This window comes from Sparus aurata, chromosome 8, assembly GCF_900880675.1.
Source record: "Sparus aurata chromosome 8, fSpaAur1.1, whole genome shotgun sequence".
Taxonomy (NCBI): domain Eukaryota; kingdom Metazoa; phylum Chordata; class Actinopteri; order Spariformes; family Sparidae; genus Sparus; species Sparus aurata.
The window spans coordinates 22,706,231-22,730,001 of NC_044194.1; the positions used below are offsets into that span (position 1 = coordinate 22,706,231).

Below are 23,771 nucleotides of genomic sequence, written 5' to 3' on the forward strand. Positions count from 1 at the left end.
ACGTATCACATGAACACGCTTCACCACATAACAGGCAAGAGTTACACGACTGCACGGAGACCCACTACAGACAGGACGATGAAAGACGTGACAAGTGAGGGATGATGATAACAACACTTAGGGTCAATTACCAGTTAACAGATACTACTGTATGTAAAAAAGCAGTCGTAACAATGACATACTGTCTCATGTAGTTGTTTAAGGTATACACTTATTACTGTAGTATCAGATTTTGTTCTACTGTCATAATTAAAAATAGTCGCAGTGATGGGATGTAACCAAGTACATTACTAAGTACAGTTTTGAGGCACATATTTCCATTTTCTGCTACGTCAAACTTCAACTCCTCCACATTTAAGAGGAAAATATTATACTTTTCACTCACTACATTTATTGGATAACTTTAGTTGCTAGTTACTTTGTAGATTGCATGCTGCATTAGAGGCTGATCGATACATCGATTTATTTGATAGGGAATCAAAATTTTAATTAAAAAATGTAAAAAGAAAAAACAGAAAATGCTGAATATCAGGTCTCATAATCGGCCAGGCTGGCGAACGGTCAAGTTGACCCCTTAACATTTCCTGCCACTATTTGGAATATTTTTTATGAATGACCTATAAAAGACTCCAGAATGAGATGAGGGATTAAACTACACGAATAATGATTTCACTGTGCTATGGCCTTAAATTGATATTATAGATTATTTTGTCATGCAGACACCTTTTTTCTGAGCAAGAGGGAAAGAAATACAGACAATAATAACATTAGTGCAATACAGTGTATCATTTATTCATATAAATTAAATCATAATCTTACGATGTGTATCTGAGGCAACATGTGTAGCACCACTTGGTTTTCAAACGACATGGCAATACAATGAAAGATGTTATTGCAGAAGCGTTGCGCTAATACACAAATGTACACATGTAAAACACACACACACACACACACACACTCACACACACACACAAACAGAGGTCATACAGCAGACAAGCACTGTCTGTTTTCATAGCTGCAGCTGTCCGGAGTGGATGTAACATCCATATCAACATACACACACACACACACACACACACACACACACACACACACACACGCACACACACACGCACACACACACACACACACACACACAGTGGAATGTCCCAGCCAGACTGTGCTTGGCTGTACAGCTGGATATCCTTAAGAGGTGAAGACAGACATGGAGAAAAAAATATCTTGCTATTACACAAACACACACACACCAGCCGAAATCCTGATTAACCCACTGACCCCTGAGAGAGACCACCAAGGTGGCCATTCATAATCACACATATGTACATAGACACAAACACAAACTCATGTCCAGCATTTAAACAATAGCACCCAGTGTGTGTGCTTGTGCTGCAGTCTGACGGAGGGCGAGGTCATCCTCAAGTGAATTGAACCGGTGATCCGTCCGTCTCCTCGCTCTCCGTCCTCTGACTCCCTCCTGATGATCGCACATCCCTCAGAATCTGGGACTGGTAGACCAGACACTCCTTCAGCTTGTCCTCAGTCAGGGTGAGACGCTCCTCCAGCACTGAAACAGTCTGCATGTTTTGGGGTGGGGGGGGTGGGGGGGGGGGGGGGGGGGGGGGGGGGTATAATTATAAAGCGGGCAGAAAATAATTACAGAAGAAGAAACTCAAACGAGCAGAGATCAGTCTGAGAGCCTTGAAATCAATCCCGTCGGCAACATAAGAGCTAAAGAGAGAGAGAAGAGGCTTTTTGGTTTGTGTGACACATCTGGGTGTCCTTTCAGGGCAGCCAGATGTTGGCCTTAAAGCTGAGGGTAGCTCATCAGCATGCCTCTGATTATATAATTCTACGATGAGGGTAAAAAGAGTCTGAAAATAAAATATTTATAAAATCTGGTTCTGTTTTACAGTTCATCATGTGTTATTTCTAATAATTTGTTTTGTTTTACGATGGAAAACAGAACATTTCTCAACAAACATTTCTTATTCATACACAACATACACAAAAATAAATACATATTTTTCAGTCCGATTTTCCAAGAAAGATGTGCAGCATGCTAAAAATGTATGCACACTTTCCTGATTTTTCCTTTTCATTTGCACGCGGACATGTTATGCTTGCCGTTGATAGACGAGGCACTAAGCCATGACTCAATTATTGACGACACAATGCAGTGAATTCATATATTCCAGCAATCTACCTGATGCAACATTGCTTCAGCAAGACATATCATGAGCCTCATCTGTCTCTGTTACTGCCTCAGCTACTGGTGACACCTGTTCAAACAGGTGCAGAAGGGCACAGGTAAACCATAAAACCTACCTTCACCGGCTTCTGTGTTTGTTCTATGCGTCTTTATTTGACCTGGCTTCAGATGCTGCAAATTCGCGGGAGGTTCGCTTCAACTGACTTTCTCATGGGGAATAAAACACCAGATTAAAATGTGGCTCTTACATCTTGGACTTTTTGATGGGTAAATGTGACCTGACACTGGGATTAAAGCTTTCAGACACAGGATTATTAATTCTCAACACTTGCCTATGCTTTCAAGTTTTCACACACTGACGGTAGCTCGTGAGGACAGTTTGGACCTTTAATAATAACTGACCTGCGTGAGAATGTCCAACTGTTGAACAATGTGCCGCAGGGTCGAGTCCAGGCTCGATGGATGACCCGAGAGAACTTCCAGTGGGTGCGTCTGCCCTCTCCCCCCTTCCTCTTCCTCTCTCCTTCCTCTTCCTCTGCTGCCTGCCCCAGTCTGGCTCCCAGCAGTCACACCTGCCCTACCGGCACTTTCATCTCCCATCCATCCGTCCACTCGTGACCCGCTTATGTGATGCGTGGGCAAACCGTTGGAGTGGTGACTGTTGGCGGCAGCCTGCGTGGGCATTAAGTGTGTCCGACCGCTTGAGAGCTGGAGATGAAAGCAAGAGAGAGGGAGAGAAAGGCTACTCTTTAGCTGATTGATTTTCAGTGCTTTGCGCTTTAGACATGCAGGTGTTTTCTTTGATGAGTGCTGTGCTCGGGTCTGCACTCATCAAATGCATTGTGTTCCAGCAGAATCAGACTCAAATCACCACTGTGACATCCTGATATTTAACTGAGGACTCGGCACCGAAAGCATGGGGCTATCAAAAATAATAACCCCATTAAAGAAGCCGGTAAGTGTCTAGCCTGCTCCAAAAACCTGCTGGAAATTAACACATGGCAACTTATGAGATAAGACTAGAAAAGGTAAATTTCAGTGTGCTCGCTCACACTAAAAAACTGCAGTTCAGACATTTTTTAGATATAAAATGTTGATTCTTTGGAGCTTTAGAAAGAAGTTTAACAAGTGAAGTTGGAGGGATTGATGTGATCCCTACAGTCAAAGTGCTGAATGTAATTTCAAATGGCAATTTTTTTTCTCCAACTTTTAGTTATGAAGTAAATGTTGATTGTGCCAGATGGAGTTAAAGCTTCAGCTGTTAATAATAACACTAATAACACCCCATTGAGGCCAAGATACAAAGTCTATTTTACTGCCCTGTCTGAAATGTAGAGAAATGAAAAGTGGGATGGAGTATAAAGCGCAGGGTTATTAATTAGTCTAGCTAATGTGCGATAGTGATACATAGTCCTATGCAGTGTTAGCCAACATCCTTCCTGTTTCATTGTTCTGTCAGAGGAGCAGGCCTTGAGCCTCTTTAAACTTGGCAGACTGAAGGAGGTGGATGACTCACACTGCTGGATTACTGACTGAACAGCAGACTATGTGACTGATGGACTAACTACAGACAAGTTCACAAGATAATATGCACTCTGAGTCAAGGAGACGTATAGCCACAGAGCAAAAAAGAGAAAAATCTACTTCGTTTATATTTGTCATGATGATGAGAGAACATGATGTTCAGTTTAACCAGGCACACATTTTCCTCGTCTATCTTGTATCCGGGCAGAGACGACTGACGATGGATTTACACTTAAATAGTCTCACACATGCACAACAGTAGCTTCGCAGTAGAGACACAGTATTCTATGTATTCTGAGAGTCCAGACAAACCAGACTGACATCAAAGAACTACAAGTCATCTCCCATTGTCTGTCTAAATCAAAGCCTACAGATGATGGTCAACTACCCCCTAAATTCTGCACTTGTGTGAGAGGACATATGTCTCCGTACCTCCAGGTGGCGGTAGTCTGCATAAGTCATTCAAAAGAGGGTAACTGGAAGTCTCAGGACTGCAGATATACAAGTCATTGTTACGATGTTTGACACCACTCTCGCTAGGATGGCTACTTCTACTCAATGCTAAAAGAGATATTGGAAAGTACCGCGATCATGGAGCTTTCCATTTTTTTCAAATTTCAGTTTTCCTACTCGTGAACTGATTCACTTGGCTGAAGCGCAAATCAAAGGGATTTCTCTCACCAACAGCCTCTGTGCCGCAGATGCAACACGTTCAATCGGACGATAAGACGGCGGTTGGGCCACAGGTGCTTAAGGATGACCCGACATTGAACGAGGGCCGACCGTCCGCCTGGTGTGTCAGGACCTGAAGTTGACCTGAATGGCCACAGGTCGGACTGGAAAGCTGGGCCGCTGTGGCAAGGACAGAGCCTCTGTTTATGGGTCCCCTTCTCTACCCAAAGAATAAAACAAACTAAAAGAGAGAGAGGCAACACATTCCAGCATTTGTGAAGCTGGACTCAGTGAACGTATGGCATTTTGTGGTTGGTAAAATGCTTAAATTATCAGTTACCAGCTTCTAATTTGATCTCAAATTAACAATCAATCAAGTAATCACGTCTAAACTACTTAATCTTTCTGCATTTGCTTCAGATCACCATTCACTCTAAAAAATACAGCCAAAACCACGACGCAACCATGACAGCTGCACTCAGATCAGTCTCTAGACTCTGCTCATAAACAGCACCAAGTGAAGAAAAGTTGGACGTTGCCCGAAATAATAGTAGGGCCTTATGTGAAAGGTGGAAGGGGGCAGGTGGTGCATGGAGTGCAAGAAGAGGAGCAGAAGGGGGATAAATAAATGAGGGATGTGTCAGGAGGATGGAGGAGGAAGGAAGAGGAGGGTGTCACACATTCCTGGCCTAATGCATGGAGCAATCGATTCCGGCTTGCTTCCTGCACACTGTCTTCACTTCAAAGAGAGCGTGAAGGGAGGCAGGAGATGAAGGAGGGACGGAGGGAGGAGAGGAGGAGTGTATGAGTGTGTCTTTAAAGAAGGAAGGAGGGAGGGTTACTCTTAACTCCTGAGTGGACCCGAACAAAGCCGTCAGTGTGTGGATGGCGAGTCTCCCCTGCCATCTATGCTCATTTGTCTCTATATTTTCTCATCTCTTCATCCCTCCTCTGGCCGACATCTGCTCAGCTCATTTACGCTCAGCAGATGTGGATCTCCATCCCTCTGTTCCCCCCCCTCCCGGCCTCTGCCAGGAAGTTTGGGTGCAATCAAACCTTTAACAGGCGGCATACCCCAGCAGGTCTGAGTGTCAAATCAATGCGCACACACAGGCGTATTCAAACACATGAAAGAACACCCACTATGGATTATGTGAAACTATTGATTCGTGCAGAAGCAGCAGCAAATACAGAGTATTTTAAGGAAGCACAACAAGACTGAAATATTGAGAAGTGAGAAGAACGTGCAAATCATGAGAACATGCAGCTATAAAGTGACACTATTTCACTTGATCCAATGAACTGAATAAAGCCCCGTGACGGCCAGCACATTAGACAGAAGCTCTGTAAGGACGCAGCACCAGTAATGCAGGTGTAACATGAGATTAATCAAAGTACTTTCAATGCATATACGGAGCTTAAAACGAGAACCTTATAATTATGAGGGTCATTTCTGAGATAAAATCATCTCTGCTAAGCTCTGTGGAATGTAAGGGGTCATGGCTCGCTGTCAGTAATGGCGGGAATGTGGTGATGGTGTGCTGCCAGGCCAGGGGTTTTTTTTGTGTGATGGGAGATGAGTGGGTGGTAAGGCTGGGGTGGCCGAGCACAGCAGAGCAGAAACTAGCCGCCGTGATAATAAAGGGGCACAGTGGGAGTGTCGTGACAGTTCCCTGATGATGATGGTGGGGCAACAATGTCCACGTTGTCAACGATATGGCAGGGCTGTTGTATATTGTGTGGGACACAGAGGCTGAAATGTTACAAGGTCACGAGGATTCAAAATAATGGGTATGCTTTGTGTAGTAAGTCAAGTTAATGTTTCACAATGTACACTGATTACATTATTACTGCGGTACATGGAATGCTTCCACATTTTGCTGCAATTTTTGTCTTTATTTTGCATCAGAGGAGCTTTGATTAATGATCTTATGATGATAAATGAGGAGTCTTCGGGTTTTAGTCTGTTGGTTGGACAAAAGAAGCAATCTGAAGACATTTTTCGAGAATAAACGATCAATTAATTAAGGAAATTGTTAGCTGCATCCCTATTTTTAAGTGTTGCTCATTGACAGATGATCAGATGTAGATCATGAATATTCTTTGCTCACATTGTTGATAGCTTCACACAGCTGCATCAGAATTAACCGCCATGGCAATGTCAGCAGAAGAGCAGCCTATGTTAAAATGTTAACAGCATCTGTGATGTTTACGATCAAAAGGACTCTCAAGAGAAAACAGATCAGAAATAACATCCCCTCCATTTCTAAATCAAATCACAGATGTCTGATCAAAAACCTGATTACCATGAGCACCAGAATTAGCTCTGCTCTCTCTTTTGGCAGGAAACCTCGGATACTGTGACCCTTACATAAAAAAGCTGTTTGATCTTAATTGAAGGGCCTCTCTGATGTTGTGCCTCCTCTCACTACCCTCCCCCTCCCCCCCACCTGAAGCCACATACTCCTCTTCAAAAACCTGCCTGATGTCTATGTGAAAATCCTCCCCATGAACGATCTTCTAGCGCTACATTTTAATTTTTCACCATCATTCCGCCAGATGCCAATGCCATTTAGGAATGACGTGTATGTATTTTTTTTTCGGAAATTAAGCTAGTCAATAAAAATATCAAAATATACCAAGCTCTCCAGCTTTATGCATGCATTTAAAAGCACAGGTACGCTTTTATCTTAAGGATGCGACTTCAAACTTGTTGCTGCAGGTCAGGCTTACTTTTTGAGTGACACTAAATGGCTAAAATCTAAATTGTAAATATATATCAGCAGGGTGAGCACACCTCGTAAGGTGGTCTGTCACGTTGGTCGGTGCCTCCTGTCTACTGGAGGGTGCACAGATGGGCTCTTGAAGCATCGTGATCGTGATTAGTATTCACACTGAGCTGTCCGCCCTCCTGATGCCAAACACTGGCTCTTGTTTACATGCGGACCATTATGCGCTAAATGTTAGAAGTGCTACTTCAGCTGGAAGCGTGACTGCACAAATTCTATACAGTGGCAATCTATGAGATGCGAGGTTAACAGATTCATTCAAATTGAAATAATTAATAAAAGAACTGCTTGCAACAATGGCTGTTGAAGGGTAAAATAGTGTAAAGACGACATGATGGTAAAAGTCTTGCCAGAAACACATGAGCAGACAAGCGATAACAGAAACTTTCAAAACGTTCATGCCTTTCAAAACATACTAAAATGTGTTTGATATCTTATTATCATCAACACTCGGTTTTGCAACATCTGAACATCAAAAGGGCACTATGTCGTTTTGGGGAAGAAATTCAAACTCAATATTAATACAATACAAACTCAGAAATATTTATTTTTCCATGACAAATAAAGACAGGAAAAAAAGATCCCAAGATAATTAGTAAGGTGGCAGGATCCGCCAAATATGAACATAGTAAACCCACCCAGAAACCCGCAGTGACGTGCAATGAGGATAAAGTTTAAGTGTTTTGACTAGTCTTTATCAAAAGAAGTAACAAGTGCAATTTACTTTGTCATAATATACAGTGGCTTCTGTGAATATTCAGACTTCACTTTTCAAATGATCAAATGACTTTAAGTTATTTTGGTAATCAGTTCTATACACAATAGCATGTAGTGAATGGCGAAACTTTACATTTTGCCTACATGTTGTTTTATATATTCTTTTGTCACAAAATATTTCATAAACCAAGCCATGCTTGCACAGTTAAATGTATACATCATATATTTTTTCTGTTAAACTATATTATAACTTAACTAACACCCTTTGGTGTCTTTGAACCAGAATACTGGTAATATTATGCTTACTGGCAGCATTAAGAACTTATGTATCATGACAAAGTATCATTATTGTTCAATATGGACACAAATAGTGATCATACCTTTTGCCATATCGCCCAGACTTACATTTACTAATCCTAAACGTGAACACAGGCAGAAATCCACATACAGAAATCTCTTTTAGTTGTACCCAATTATTGTAAGTGCGAGCTCTTTCAGGAGAAGAGTGATTGCTTCAAACAATCAGCCAATCAAACAGGTCTGCGGGTGGTGGTCACTCACTGTGGTGCACACAGGAAACGGACTATTAACGGACTAGAAACTGTCAGGCTCCATCCGTTAAGAATGGTAAATAAACCCCTGCTTTATGTCCTCTCTCTCGATCCTTTTATCAACTGCGCCACAGTGACACTGCAGCATGGCTTTAACTGGAAGGCTATAAATGTTGTCAAAGGACTGAGAATGAGCTGGAATAAAATGTGAGTGAATCTCAATAACAATCTAAACGATGCTGGTGTTGGTGAGAAAGTGGTGTTTGTTAAAAGCAAAATTTGGCACTTGCTGCTATTCATCATCCAAGCTTGATGTGCTGGATATGACTGCACATTAACTCAATTTGGTAATTACTTTAACTAATCATAATGGAACGATCTTACATAAAAAAAAAAAATTAAAAAAACATTAACAAAAGCTGTTGTTGACTCAAAGCCTTTCCACCTTGCAGAGATAATAAACTTGGTCACATGGAACATTGGCATGTCCTAGACTGTTATTTGTCCAACTCTATGTGAACCCACCACGTAACCTCGTCACTCCTTTCCTGTATTAGACGGTTGCTACTGAAATTGGTCCTGTGATGGTGAGGGAGCGTTTCCTGGTCACAGGATGCCATATAATGTTGTTAATATAGCAGGCCCCATGGAGGGAGGAAATCCTTGTTAGGAATCAAAGGAAAAAATCGCTTGTGCTGACCCTCCACCCTGGTTTAACTTTTCTATTTTTGTGTCTCAAATGGCAAATGGTTGCCCTCTGGACACACTTTTGGTGCACGCATTCTCACGCACGCACGCACGCACGCACGCACGCACGCACGCACGCACGCACGCACGCACACACACACACACACACACACACACACACACACACACACACACACACACACACACACACACACAAGCAAGCAATTACTCAATCAACAGCCACCACCACATACCCAATTACAACTCACACAGCTGGAGTCACTCTCCAGAATCCCTCCCTTGATTAACAGCAGTACTCTTCTTGACATGCAGCTACATAGAGCAGACCCTCTTGAACTAAGATGGTGTGAAGACTGTAAATTGCACTGCAGGTATCTGCAAGGAATATGTTCCAGAGTGCCCAGTTTGACAGATACTTTCATGAGTGTATCAGACAACAAACTTTAACAGCTTTATCAACTCGATCATGTCGACGATTATTTTATCCTCAGCTAGGCCGACATATGACCCCGTGTTTTTAACACCAGAGGGCTCCTGAACATCCCAAAAGTCAGCTTTTGTAAGCAGGAGTCAGTCTGCCAGGGCCCTCTCCTTGAGAGTGGTGGGGCCCACACTGCTGCGAGAGAACACAGGAAATCAACATTTCAATGTACTGTCACATCTCTTTATAACCCCAATTCGATCCAGTTCATGCCTTCTAGTGTTCATTACAAATCTATGCAATACGTTCTTTAACAATACAAGCTGTATTACAGATGTGGAACAGAAACTAAAATGATCCCTTCAGGCAACAGTGCTGCATGAAATAACAGAAAATCTAAGAAAACAGTGAACTTCAGTCAGGCAGTGTTTGTAGTTGTAGTTACAGAGGCAGCAGCAACGGCTCTACGACATTATTAGCACTGTGTCAAAACCATAGTACCATAATCATTTGAATGGGGCCATTACATTGATTCAGCGAGGGTACCAATAAATAGCTGTTGTTGTTTTACCCAAATTAGAGCAAAGATGTTTTAAATGCAGGTAGGCCCACTAACAAGAGGTGATTGACTCCTTATCCATTGCCAGTGGATGAGATTGCCTTTTGTTTTGTTTTTCCTGGTGCGTCACATGACCCATGCTCAAACGTGCCAGAAAACAGGCAACAGTAGACAGAAGCATAGAGGTGCTTTTATCTTAATCTCTCTTAAACTCAGCGCTGACATTCATTGGAGACTATTGGTGCGCAACCATCTGGAACTTCAACATGCGCCAAAGCATCATACTGGAAATTTTAAATTAATATGTCCTCTATGGTGTCACCTTTCCATCATTGCCAACTGGAGCTAGAGCGAATAAAACTTGTGAGTCTTTTGACCCAGGAATGAATGAAGATTGTTTTCCAATCAGGACTAAAACCAAAAGTTTGCAAGTTATTAGGGTAAAATAGAGTCCCCGGTGAAAGAAAAGGCAAAATGTGTGAGTATTAGTACAAATACTGGAAACAGTACCAGCTGCAATTACAGTTTTAATTAACTACATGTTTGTAGCTGGAGCTAATAGGACTGGCAACAGCATTACTACTCTTTACACAGGCTGACCCCTGAAAGTAGAATCCAATGTAACTATCTTAAAAGAAAACAACCTGCATCCTGTGTGGTAAAGTACAGAAACACACACAATATCCTCTGTGCCTGACCTTTAACCTGTAACAGGAAGTCAGGTGCAAAGTGGAACTGGCAGGAGATCTAAAACGTTTGAAGGCTCCATTTCCTGTCGGTAAGACACCACATCAGATGATTCATTTTCCCCCGTCTCTGTCACATGTGTTTGTCGGCCAAACCGATTAATCGGTTGACCTCTAGCGCTATCCGCACCCCACGCCAAGGCATTGTTGAGAATTGTGAATGTACCCAAGTCAAACCTTCATGTAAAAGCATAATAACGACAAAAGAGGCACTTTTAAGATTTACCGTATTTCCATTTTTACCGTATGTACCGTACCATATTTTTATGGTGGCATCAAAATCGCTATTTTTAAAACACTAAGAAGGCCCGACACAACATGAAACTTTGCTTGTAGTATCACCAGGGTCTCTACACATGAACACGAGCATTCAGAACATTGCTTGTGTACACAGAGTTTTCTAAAAAGAAAGTTTTGAACTACTCACGTTAGCAGATGCTTGTTCCGCTAGCCCCCGTCCTGCCAGCCAGAAGTATCGTTCCCTGAATGTGACTTAACATTGAGGTGAGTTAAGGTAGACCGCTCCCAAAGCTTAGTTCCATATAAATGCACAGATAATTAATTGTTTTGTTGTTGGCGAAAAACATGCCCGTAGCACTCCCATTGAAAATGAGTTTGACCCGAAAACAAAGATACGGTAAATCTTAAAAGTGAATCTTCCATCGTAATTATTCTTTTACACAAAGGTTTGACTTGAGTACATTCTCAAAAAAAGCCTAGGTTGCATTTTGGCGAGAGTTTCGCTTTAAGGATGCTCTCACCCACATGGACAAACAGACACACCAAAACAGATGCAGACAAATAAATCAGTGAAGTTCAGAGTCACATGAAGACATACACACAGATACAAGCCATGTAATTATGATTTAGCTGGAACCACTGATCTCCCCCAACAGGATCTTTGTCAGAGGTGCGGCGACGTTGATGGTTTTCAAAAAGCCCGAGCTGAAGAACAAGCAGGAAGCCAAGAGGAGTTTCATGTGGCTTTAAGGAAGTGGATACATCCTCTTTATTTCTCACCCTCCCTCCCTTCTTCCCTCTCCCCTATCTGTCTGTCTGTGACATCCGCACAGCAGCCACCCACACAGTGAAGCGAAAATAACCTGCTTGGCAGCGATTTGCCATTAAATACAGTGCGTTTTCTGACCGCATCACACACACACGAATGGGGACAGTAAACACCTCGACCACAAGCAGTTAAAAAAAAAAAAGACAGCGCCGTCCTGCCTGGGTTCATCATACAGACAAAAACACATTTGCAAATATATAAATACATACAGTAGAACTGCCCCAACAAAATTATGCATCCAGAGGAGCCTGAACTCGCACTCACACACACACACACACACACACCTTTCAAGTGAAACACACACACTCACAAGTCAACCCAAGAAAAAAGTTTGCAAGGACACACGCACGTATTCTCAAATCGAAAAAACTCCATGTCCAGACCAAAGCACACAGTCAAAGAATAATTCCTCCTCAAATACAAATTCTTTTGAATGAATATAGTGTGGCAGCCATTCATTCATAAAACATTCTCCCCACACTGAGGTTTTATATAACAAGGGTCCTTGTTGGCTCTGTATGACAGTGTCAGCATTTATATGATAAGTTATGTATAATTGCCAATTCTGGATGGAAGGTGCTGATCGCAGACGAGACACATTCTTGAAAATGTGTGGCCATCGCCAGATAGAGACAGAACAAATGAGCGAGTTGGGAAAGGAGAAAGGGTTTTATTATAAGATGGATGAAGAATTATGTATAACTCTTATGCTACAATATATATATTAAATTAATCATGTAGTGTACGTCCTGCCCAGTGCCATAGAAATAAGTCTGTTATACACGCTAAAGATGTCAAAATTATCTGTGGAATGCCATGTGGAACATTGTGGTATATATTATTGGATTGGTATTGGAAAAACTAAAGGCAATTACAAAATCTTTTTACTGTACCGACTGTTGTTGTTACTGATGCATCGCTGATCTCCTTACTGACAGTCTTGCTCTCACACAGTAAGCATTTTACTGCATATGTGAGTGAAAACAAGTGCTGTTGTTGGATTACAGCGCTCTCTGCAACCAGGTGTCTGTACTCAGTCAAAGACTATTCATGAGACAAAGAAGCATCACTCTGTCAAACTTCTGTACAACCGTGCAGTGTATTTGTATTTCTCACAACTCCAACAGTGTGATGCACTTTCTTAGATAGACGATGTCAGGCAAATTCTCTCAATTAAACTTTCGTCCATACCTTATCAACAATTTTGGTTTATCAACTTTATAGTTTCAAATCAGGACCTTCAGTCTTCAGCTTGTGATGATTACATCAGATTAGGTAGGCTACACCTGACATTTCAGTGTGACAGATAGTGTGTGGCGGAATAAAAAAGTCAAACAATTTTGTACCGTTTCTTAGCCCAAAATAAATGTGACGTATTAGCTTCCTGTGGTCCCCTTCAAATGCAAGGGAGATGAAGGACTGAATTGTAGTCCATCTCCAGTGTTCATCGGTAGTCCATCAGGATATAAGATACCAGGTCAAAATGAGAAATACAGACAGAGAAACATCTGAGTGCAACAGGAGACTGTCTGAGAGGATAGAGAAATAAAGCAATCGAAAAGAAAGAGAAAGTTGTTTAATAGTGTGAAGATGAACTCAGCACTCTGACCCACTTCTGCAGGATGAATGAGAGAGCATCTGTCACAGGATCCCACCAAGAATGAAGATGACTCATCGACCCGCACTGCTTAGCTCATAGAGAGGAACGAGCTGAGAGAGGCAATGAAGAAATGGAGACAGAGAGGTTTAACATCATCCCTCAAATCATTCGCTCATACCCCACAGCAAGATGTTAATAATGTTGTCGGAGGAAATGATTAACATATGGATGGGTGGGACTCATGAAAAATCTGAAAACAATAATCAACAAAGAACACCCCTCATATTGAAAAAGAAACGCATTCACCTGTATGAACTAGTATGAACCAAAAACCCTTTTCTTTATAACAGAGCCAACCTTAACAGAGCAATTAAGACCCCTAAAAGATGCACTGACCCACAGAGAAATGTTTCCAAACTAGCAGCTCTGGGGCTGGATTTCCCTCAAGAGCTGGTGGTGACCAAAACAGAGGCAAAAAGGAGAAAGAATATTGGACAAAAACTCATCAGGTGGCCATAAACATGACTCTAAATGATGCTAATGTTGATTTGTGTTTGCTGTGTTTGTACAAAACCAGGTCTTGTAACGTTGATATAGTGAACATGTTAGCAATGTTATTTTGATACTGCGTTTATGGCTTGTTACGCTACACTCCAGTTGTTACGAAATTCATTTGATAAGCGTCAAAGCCCCCAGAAGATTATAAAATCTAAAATCTCAAAAGATCAGCAGGGGCTATTAATATATTTGAATGCCTATTGTGTTGTTTTTTGTTTTTTGTTTTCGAAAATTGCAAAAAATGAATGAGTAGATTTGAACTGAGTATAATATGTTTTCAGCCCTTTGACAATTAATGGACAGACACACAGACCTTTCATTAAGAGGGTTACAGGTTTCCACTCGTGCTAAAATTGGATGCAGTGCTGTTTGAAAGCATCCTCAAAAAAAAAAAAACGATTGCTCAATGTTCATTAAATATGGCAAAGCACTTGAAGTGTTGGTGTGGAAACGCAGAGTCTATTGTGTTTAGCCTGCGAAACAACAACAGCTATTCAAGCGCTCTCCTCATGTACTGCTTCTGGTCAACTGCCTGTTGAAACGCTTTCATTACTACCAGTTGTCTGGCTCAAAAACAACAGACTAATGTTTACGGATGGATGAATGGACTACAAACCTTTGGTTAGTTCAAATCAAGACATGATGCGGAAATGAGCTTCCAAACTATACCCAGAATGTTTTTTTTTTCCTATATCAAATCGAAGGCTTTCGATGTACAGAGTACTACCCTTGAGACAAACTGTGATTTGTGATATTGGGCTATGTAAATAACACTGACTTGACTTGCTAATAATACAATCGTGATTGTACTCAGCACAAACAGCAACTGAAATGAGATCAGAATTGACAACCATATGTGCAGGTGGTCTGGTGAATCTGCAATCATATCTCACAGCTACAGTCAGCCACGTGTTAATGCAAGTTGTCCAGCCTGCCTGCCTTTCTAAAACAGTGTCTGCCTATGATCTGGTAACCCTGTGCCGGGTTTTCAGAGCACACTCGATCCGCTTACATAATAACATCTTGCCAAAGATGAGTTATCATCATGGGACACAGAGGTTAAGCTTCCTGTAGCTCCCATGAAAAGCATAAAATGAAAGCTTTCCACTTGGGGATGTAACAAAAAATCTATACACATATACAAGGACACAGAATCACACCTGCACTGACAAACACAGAAGCACATACATGAACAGGCACATTAATACATTCTTATGCACAACACAGATGAGACACAGCAGTGAAAAAAATCACTGTTGTTCATCTTTACGTGGGAAAGGAAATTAGTATATTTACAGCCAGGGTCTGTTTATTTACTTTTTACAATGTGGAATTTTCAGCCACTGTTGGCACTATGGTTGGGATGAATGGGTCCCCATTTCATTTGTAAATTGTGCAGGTATACACCGTGACCAAACATGCAGGTGATGTGACACACTTCTGCTAACAGGAGAGGGTGGTCATGTAAATATGAGGGTTACCATAAGCTTCTGGTGACATCACATTCACTGGTGTAAAGGTAAACAAAATTGGCATTTGTCTCAAAGACTGAAAGGGCAATATTACATGCTTCAGTATCATACTACCAGAACTCCTATCTAACTCCTCGCCACTGCAAAGTTTTGAATAGGTCAAACTTCATGTTTTAATAAAGTTTAAATGTGTGACAAAATAGCTGTCCTTAATACCGCTAGTGTTTATGGCAAGTCACGCTATTGTAATTGTGGTGGTGAGATGCTGAGAAATGCTACCAGCATAAGGAAAAAAGATGGCAAGCAAACTTAAACAGAGCAGCAGCCTGTACTGTGAAGTAGGATTTGTGGTAAGCGAGTGGTAACTTCAGGGTTAACTCTGGGTTTTCAGTGTTACAAAGCCGGCTCACTTTGGACATCGCACAGGTTTGATTTTTTTTTTTTTAGAACTGGTTTTGTAAATGTTTTATGAATATAAAAGTGAATTCAAAACATTTGTTGATCTTCTATTATACTGTACACAGAATGCTTAATGGCGAGAAACACTAAAAAAAAACCTCCATTAGAAACTCATTCACATTTCAAACATATTATCTTTCAAACTGCAAGCACACAACTCCAATAAGTACAGAAGGTCAAACTTGAAAAACAGAGTAGATTTGCCAAATCCATTTCAGCAGAAGATGAACTCCACAAGTTCACCCAAAGTGCAGATAATTGAACAGTTTAGTGTTAACTTGAAATAATTGCAACTGCATCATATGTAAGGAGTGTTTTGTGCATGTTTGTATGCAAATAAAAATAGGTCATTCGTGTAACAGTAAGGTCAGGCAGGCATGTTGTCACGGCAGTAAATAAGCATGTGTGGCAGTGTGGCTATAATGCATGAGAGCAGGAAGCTATTAACATGGCATTACCAGACCAACAAGGGGCAGGAAATTAAATTTGGCTGCCTCTGAGAAGGTTATGTCTCAGCCCTCCCTCATGGTGGGTAATTGATTATTATGGCTTTCCACAGCTCTTGTCCGCATATATATTTTCCACTCAAAGGATCCATGTTTACCTCACTTTTAGGCGCATAGATTTATCCCTCAAGTTTTAAGGGAGGTTGATCAACTCTCTTTATGGAAATGAAATCATCTTTGTGTTTTAGCATTCTTGATTGACTTGGTGAAGCATTTGGAATATGGGTCTTACAACGTGATGTGTGAGTTATGTTGTTCACTCTGGATGTGCCAAAAAAATATTCATTTTATTATACTAAGCCACCAAGCCCCCATTGCCTTCCCCATACATAGAAGATGAAAATATGTTTTGAAAAATTATGTCCGAAACTGTGATGTACATCCGAGATCGCTTGCTCTTGTATCAATTATCAGCTTATTTTGATCAAATTTGAAATGTTAAAGATATGAGCAATGAAAGAGCTTGGCCTAAAATCATGAAAACTACAGTATCACTATACCGCTTAACATGTATTAAGCCATTGTGTAGCCACGGCAAAGGTCAGACATGCTTAACAGCAGTCCAGCCAGACGGCAGCATATTACCCAACACAAAGTATGTTGATCATTAAGGCCAAACACCACTCAAACTTGTCACAACTTTCTTAACACCAAGATAAGGACAAAGCAAACATAACCTACACTCACCTGGATTATGACCATGGCAACAAAAGGGGACTACAATTTCCACACCAAGCAAGGTGTTGTATTTTTCGTAAGATTAGATGTACCATTAAGGTCAAAACAAGACAAATATAGGTCAGTCATGGCTCTGGAAGGCCTATGAAATCTGTGGGAACAAACTTCAGGTTCATCTCCAGAGAGAAAGAGAGAAGTAAGACATTTAACAAGAGTATGGTTGAGGTGGTAGAAACATGTTTTCCTCACTAGGCTGTATTTCACTCTGCAAACACCCACAGAGCAAATACACTTTAACATGGACATGTGCTTTTAGAGGCCACAGTGACACCTGGAACATCCGCGATCACACCCTTACAAATACACCCACACAAAATTCTATCCCTTGTCCTGATGCTGGTAAATGCGTTTCCCATGAAGTCCAGAGCCACTGGTAAATGTGTTTAAGGATTTTTTTTATTATTTGCACACTTCCCTTCACCTGTTAAATTGAAGTGTTGCCATGGCCAAGAGGAAATGCCTCCGCCTTGTCTTGATGTCAGAGTCTGGAGCCCTGTTCAGTCTCCGGTGGTCTGGATGCTCAGTGAAACAAGCTCATTCAATGTCAGTTTGTTGGCTGTAAATTTAATGCCAGGAAGCCTCCCCTCCCATGATTCATAAACCATATCTTTGATGTACCAAACTAAACTCGGAGAGACAGCCATGCAAAGGCAGACCATTGGATTTGACAAAAATGTTTCAATGTTTATTTGAAAGATGCACATGACATGACACGCACCTAAAACTGCAGCCAGCATCCAGCTAACGATCACATACTAGATGTTGTCTGCCTGAATGACAAAAAACAAAGTTTCGTTTTCTTCCGCTTTCTCCATGCGGGTGATGTTACCGCTTTATACCACCTTTTTCAAGGTGGAGCGGGGGTTGCTGGGGCCAAATCCAGTGACTCTATGGGCGAAGGCCAGGGTACTCCCTGGATGAGTCGCCAGCTCATCGCAGGGCCCTTACTGATGGCAGTGGCTGCCACGAAGGTGCCAACTGCACATCAGGAGCAATTTTGGGGTTCAGTATCTTGCTCAAGGATACTTCGGCATGTAGCTCAGTCCTGTCCCGGGGAGCCAGGGATTCGAACCAGCGACACCAGTCACCAGTCCTCAGCTCTACCCACTGAGCTACAGCCGCCCCAAAAAACAAAGTGTTAATGATACATTCTAGTAAACATTGGAGGTGGAAAAATTCCTAGCGGAGATTTCCAACTTCTCATAACACTTTTCACAACAGTAAGTCTAGACAATACTAATTTACAGAGTCCAAATATTCCCCCATGAGCAAGCACTTGGCGACAGTGATTAGAAAAAACGCCTGCTGTCCCTGTGTGAATAACTGGTTAATATTGAGTGAAATCACTGATTTCCTCTTCAAGCGATTTACCATGCTCAATTAAACGAGGCATCTAATGAGACAATGCAAAAATACAGTATATACTGCAGCTTATGGCCAGCAACAGATGCTCAATGACAGGGCAACATCCATTAATGGCCTTGATTTGTCAGGGCCTTTATGCTCTAAATAACCAACAAGTCATTAAGTAGCAAAGAAAGGATTTCTACTGCTCTTTAGCTCTCACTTAGTGTTGTAATGTTCTCAGTATTGTAATGATTTCAAAAGGAGCAATCCTATTTTCTGTCAGAAATAGGGGTACAGTAGGAGTCCATTTCTGTCCCGGGTTGCTGCTTCGGGTTGCTGAAGGGCAGGTGGTTCCGTCTCAGACCAGCAGGGGGAACGCTGCTGTGCACCCCAGAGAAAGTGTGCGATATTATTGTGGCCTGTTCAGTTTTGCACAACATTGCATTAGTGAACGGAGTGCCTTCGATGTGCCGGCGCTGCCAGGATGCCGATCTCCATCTTGGAAAAGTTTCTCTTCTTGCCAGTGTTTCTTCTCTCCATGTTCGACCTCAGTGGGCGAGGCCTCCAAACCAGGAATATTTAAGGGCGTAACATGTTAATGACGATCGAATTCAGCCGCCGCATTTATCAAGACCCGATCATTCGTACGCTGGAATTGGTCAGATACGAATGTTTCATAAATCAGACGTGTGTCCTGTCGTAAGACCAATTCTGCGCTCAGATCTGCACCCGTTTTCACGCAAGATTGATAAATGAGGGCCAGTGTGTGTTAGGCCAAATAAAAAAAGGTTAGGTAAAATATTAATTTTACTGACGTTTTACTTTTTCCTCATCTATTTAAGGTAGATTTTAACTTGTTGGCTATGGTTGAGTAGCCTTGAAATAAAAAAGTAAAGGTTTTGTAACTAAATTTGTGGATGTGAGAAATTGCTTATACATTATCCAGTCAGTACTGTGATTATGATATAATATTGACTGTAAGTAAATGAAGAACAATACACACACACACACACACACACACACGAGTAACGTTACAGACAGACTCATATTGGACCTGTTTTTAATGAGCAATATTCTGGCAATTAACTTTTATTTTTCAAAAAAAATCAGGAGAAAGTGAAGTTTTGTGTCTCAGATCTGCTCTCTGTCTGCCCTGCCTGCTGCAGAGGCATTGCAAGCCTGCTAGACCCTTACATATCTCCCTCATTTGTTTTGTATACGGGAAACACATTTTTTTAAAAAAGACAGGAAAAGCTGCCGCCCACGGGTGCGTATTCTATTTTCTTATTATTGGAGAGTGTACGAAGATCGTCAGCTCCCTACTTTTGATTTGTGGATATAGGGTCAAACATGTAGAACCAGCTGTGATTGGCTGTTGGACTTAAAATTCACAAACTAACGGTCGGCTGCGGCAGAGCAGCGAGCGCCTGTCTTCGGCTGCTGCTGCAGGTGTCCTCCATGCCGCTCTCAAGCCTTTCCACTGAGGAGCTCATACAAAATATATCCGCGGCAGGCATACCGCTGACCGAAGTCGAAGCCCAGAGATTCAGAGGTAAGTTTAAATTTGAAGTGGATTACAGCCCCAAAACGGCCCCATTTTCACTAGCTAGCGCGCTAACGTTAGCATGAGCTAGCTAACATTACACAAAATGTGGCCACTTGCTAAAGTTTTTCCTCACTAGCTCAGTTTATGTAGCTGACATTAATACAGCTTGCCAACGTCGGCTAATGTAGAAGGGCGCATGCAAGTTAACTGGTCGGCTAAAGTTTTTATCTAAGGATACCTCTACTAGCCAATGTAAAATTGCATACAGGCGACAGCAGGCAAAGTTTGGCTGATGTAAAATGGCGCTCGCTGTAGCTCGCTTCTTCACGGTGGGTTAAGACAGGAGTGCGAAGCACCGCAAAGCGCCAAGAGGTGCTGCCCGCTGCCTTTTGGCGCCCATGTTAATCAATTGGGTTGCTGACACAGAATTCTTGGAGGGTGGTCATCAAGCTAATGTTATGTCATCTCTCTCTGTTAACCTTACCTTTTTTTTTTAAATTTAGATAATGATGTGGTTGGTGAAACAGTTCATTGTGGCCTCACAGAGACTATGGTTGCATGTTTGTTTCAAGGATCTTTCAAGAAACAGGTAAAATTCAATCAGTATGTGTGCAAGCTGAAATAGCCAGTAATAACACTGACTTTAGAGCATGTGCCACCATATAGCAGTTACTATATAGGGTATTGCTGGTACCTGACCTTTTACAAGGAATACATTATGTGAACAAAAAGATGTCATGATAGAAAGTAATAGCATTTTGCTTATTGGTAGGGTCATAACAATGCAGTGTTTCCCCTAGAAATTCTTGGCAGCAGCGGCTGTTGTGTGCTCCCCTAGCAGGGCTTGACGCTAAGCTTTTTTCCAAGTAGCACTGTGCTACCATGCTGAAAAATTTAGTAGCACACAACATTTTTTAGTAGCACAATGAAAATTCAGCAATTTTGGTAAAAACGTCATTTTCAAACAAATAAAGTACTTATTTAGCCTAATCCTAACCCTGTAGACTAATTTTTAATGTTATAACTGGCTCTTTTAAACTGGAAGAATGTCCCTGCTCCAGCAGTCAACATAGTCTGGTCTCCTGACCCGCTTGGAACTAAGCCACCTCTCTACGGCTGGACTTGGGTCATAGCTCTCCAGTGGAGGCCCCTCGAGGCTGATGCGCAACAGGTCCTCTGTTGTGGACACGGCCAGGCTGCTTCGTGTGGAGGTCTTAAAGCTTCACAGCTACAGTGCCCCGGCTGCCTCCCAGTGTCCAACATAACATTTTTTTCTTACTGGCCCGCTTGGCCAGTAGATTCGAGTTTTACTGGCCCCATGTGTAATTATAGTGGCCCAGCCACGAAAAAAATTAAAATAACTGTTTTTCTGGAAAAAAAAGAAGAAAAAAAAGACTTGTTTATAAACTGAAATTGTTCCCATTTAATTGTTTGGAGAGTCTTCCCTGCAAAATCAGTATGATCTGGCGGTGGTGGCAAAAAGTAATAGGGGTTTGCGTAATAACAAGTATTAAAATTTCTAAATTGAAATTACAACATATTTAATATTTTGAGATGTATCATTTCTCTCACTCCTATAATTATGTTATCATTTTTCAGGTGGTTGATTTTCTGAAAGCACTGTACAAACAGTACCATTAATTATCCCAAAGTGGAGGGATCAGTATACCTGGATCATTTTTTAAAGGCACCTATAATAACCACACCCTGACATGTAAATGTGACATCTGTCTTGATTCATTTAATTTAACTTAAAATATGGAAAACTGACTGCATAATATATGAATCAGAAACAGAAATGCTTTACAGCAGTTCCCATTCAAAGTCAAGAATATGCATAATAATAATAATAATAATAATAATAATAATAATAATAATAATAATAAACTATATATATGCTTGTCTTGCGAGTCTAATTTATTTTGAAAAAACATCAAGGAAGAAGACGTGACCACTGACACTGCACGTTTTTCTTTTTCGCCTTTTTCACGTGTTGTGCCCAGAAGGATGCCAGAGAATTCACAGAGAAGCTGGAGAAGTTTGTGACATTTTCATCCCGGATTTTTGTGAGGAGGGAATTAAACGCCTGTCCCAAATAAACGCCTGGTCTGTTAAGTGATTGAAACAAATAAACGCCCGGCTATTATTGGGTGTTTTGCGGTAGTTCCCGCATCATCAGTAGGAGCTGAACAATAAAATCTAACACAGCAAGAGAGGCGGGACTTAAGGCAGAACAGCCAATCATCAGCCGGTCAGTCCCAAAGCCGGTGTCATGTTTGAAGCAGCAACAGGAGAGGGAGGGGGAGAGGAGGCAGCTGCAGCGAGCGCAGACACAGAGCGGCCAGAGAAACAGAGCGACTGTAGTGACGCGTTTGTGCAAAACTGCAGATAAACGGCGGAAAAAATGTGGGTGTTTACTGCTCATTGCTCATGTAAACAGCAAAACGGTGCATGTACTACAGTTTTGTCGGAGTCGCACTGATGCGACTGAATGTAATTTTCTATTCGCACTGGAAATAATCAACTCGCAAATGCGAGCAAAACAGTCGCACTGTCGAGCCCTGCCTAGGGGGGTCCGGTGGCATGCCCCCCTGGGAAGATTTTTTTTTTTTAAATCAGCTTTAAAATGTGGATTTACAGTTGATTTAAGCCTGAGAATATAGGTATGTAATCTTACTGCTACAAAAGTAATGTAAATAGGACATTAGTTCAGAGCACTTTCAGGACAAAGCCAAGAGAGCAGAGCTGGCTCCAAACCTGTATCAGCTCTAGTTTGAGCTTAAAATCATTTTCTGTAACACACAAGCCATGCAGGTAACTCGGGATAGGTACTAAAACCTGGTATTAAACAGGCTTATCAGCACTTTTTTAACTCTGTGCGGCAGAGCAGAAGAGATCCTTCAACTACCCTCGTATACCAGACTCTAGCTTTAGTGATGTTATGAATAAGAGACGTTTGTTTACCTTGTTCTTAAAGGAGCTGCACTACGTAGCTGTCCTTTTGAATAATGAGCAGAGGGAGGATTTTAGCAGTGGCGCTCATAATAATAAGCGGCGGTGCGCCATAGGGGAAACACTGCAGTGTAAATTGTGTATTTCAAGTTGATTTCCATCTCAGATTAAAAGGAAAAAAATCTGCTCTATTACAGCAATGGAGCAGGCATGTTTTATTTTTTCGCCAATCTCTCACTCTCTTGGGGTCGACAGAGAAACATCTAGCGGCTGCTTCTCCCGAGTTTTCCTCTGCATGGCGATCATCAGTGTGATGACTGACAGAAAGCAAGCACGATACGTGAAAAAGGCGAAGAAACAAAATCGTGCAGTGTCAGTGGTCACGTCTTCTTCCTTGATGTTTTTTTATTTTTTATAAATTAGACTCTGCATTAATTTGGAACTTGCAGTTATTTACCAAAATATACACCTGCACCCCGCGCTTAAAGGGGACATGATGTGTTTTATAATATGTTTATGTGTTTACAGCTGCTAATGTATGTAATGCTGTTACTGTGATGACACGTGTCAGTTAAATATTGAATCTGTATAATAACCTCATCCTGACATGTATCTGTGATTTTTGATA

General features: G+C 41.6%; 1 protein-coding gene across 4 annotated transcripts in view; it reads right to left on the reverse strand.

The window, feature by feature from the left end:
- Positions 1-767: 767 nt before the first annotated feature.
- The window catches only part of poc1b (POC1 centriolar protein B), a 54,074-nt gene continuing 31,070 nt past the window's right edge, over positions 768-23,771 (reverse strand). Inside the window, exons 11-12 of one of the 4 annotated variants that reach the window (XM_030424645.1) lie at positions 2,612-2,917; positions 768-1,574 (exon numbers count right to left, since the gene is read on the reverse strand). In XM_030424645.1, coding sequence (XP_030280505.1) covers positions 1,416-1,574; positions 2,612-2,917 — 465 coding nt within the window. In that variant the 3' untranslated portion in view covers positions 768-1,415. Of the gene's footprint in view, positions 1,575-1,631; positions 1,729-1,755; positions 2,280-2,314; positions 2,413-2,611; positions 2,918-23,771 lie in introns of those variants that run through there. The other 3 variants (XM_030424648.1, XM_030424646.1, XM_030424647.1) reach the window with 3 other exon arrangements.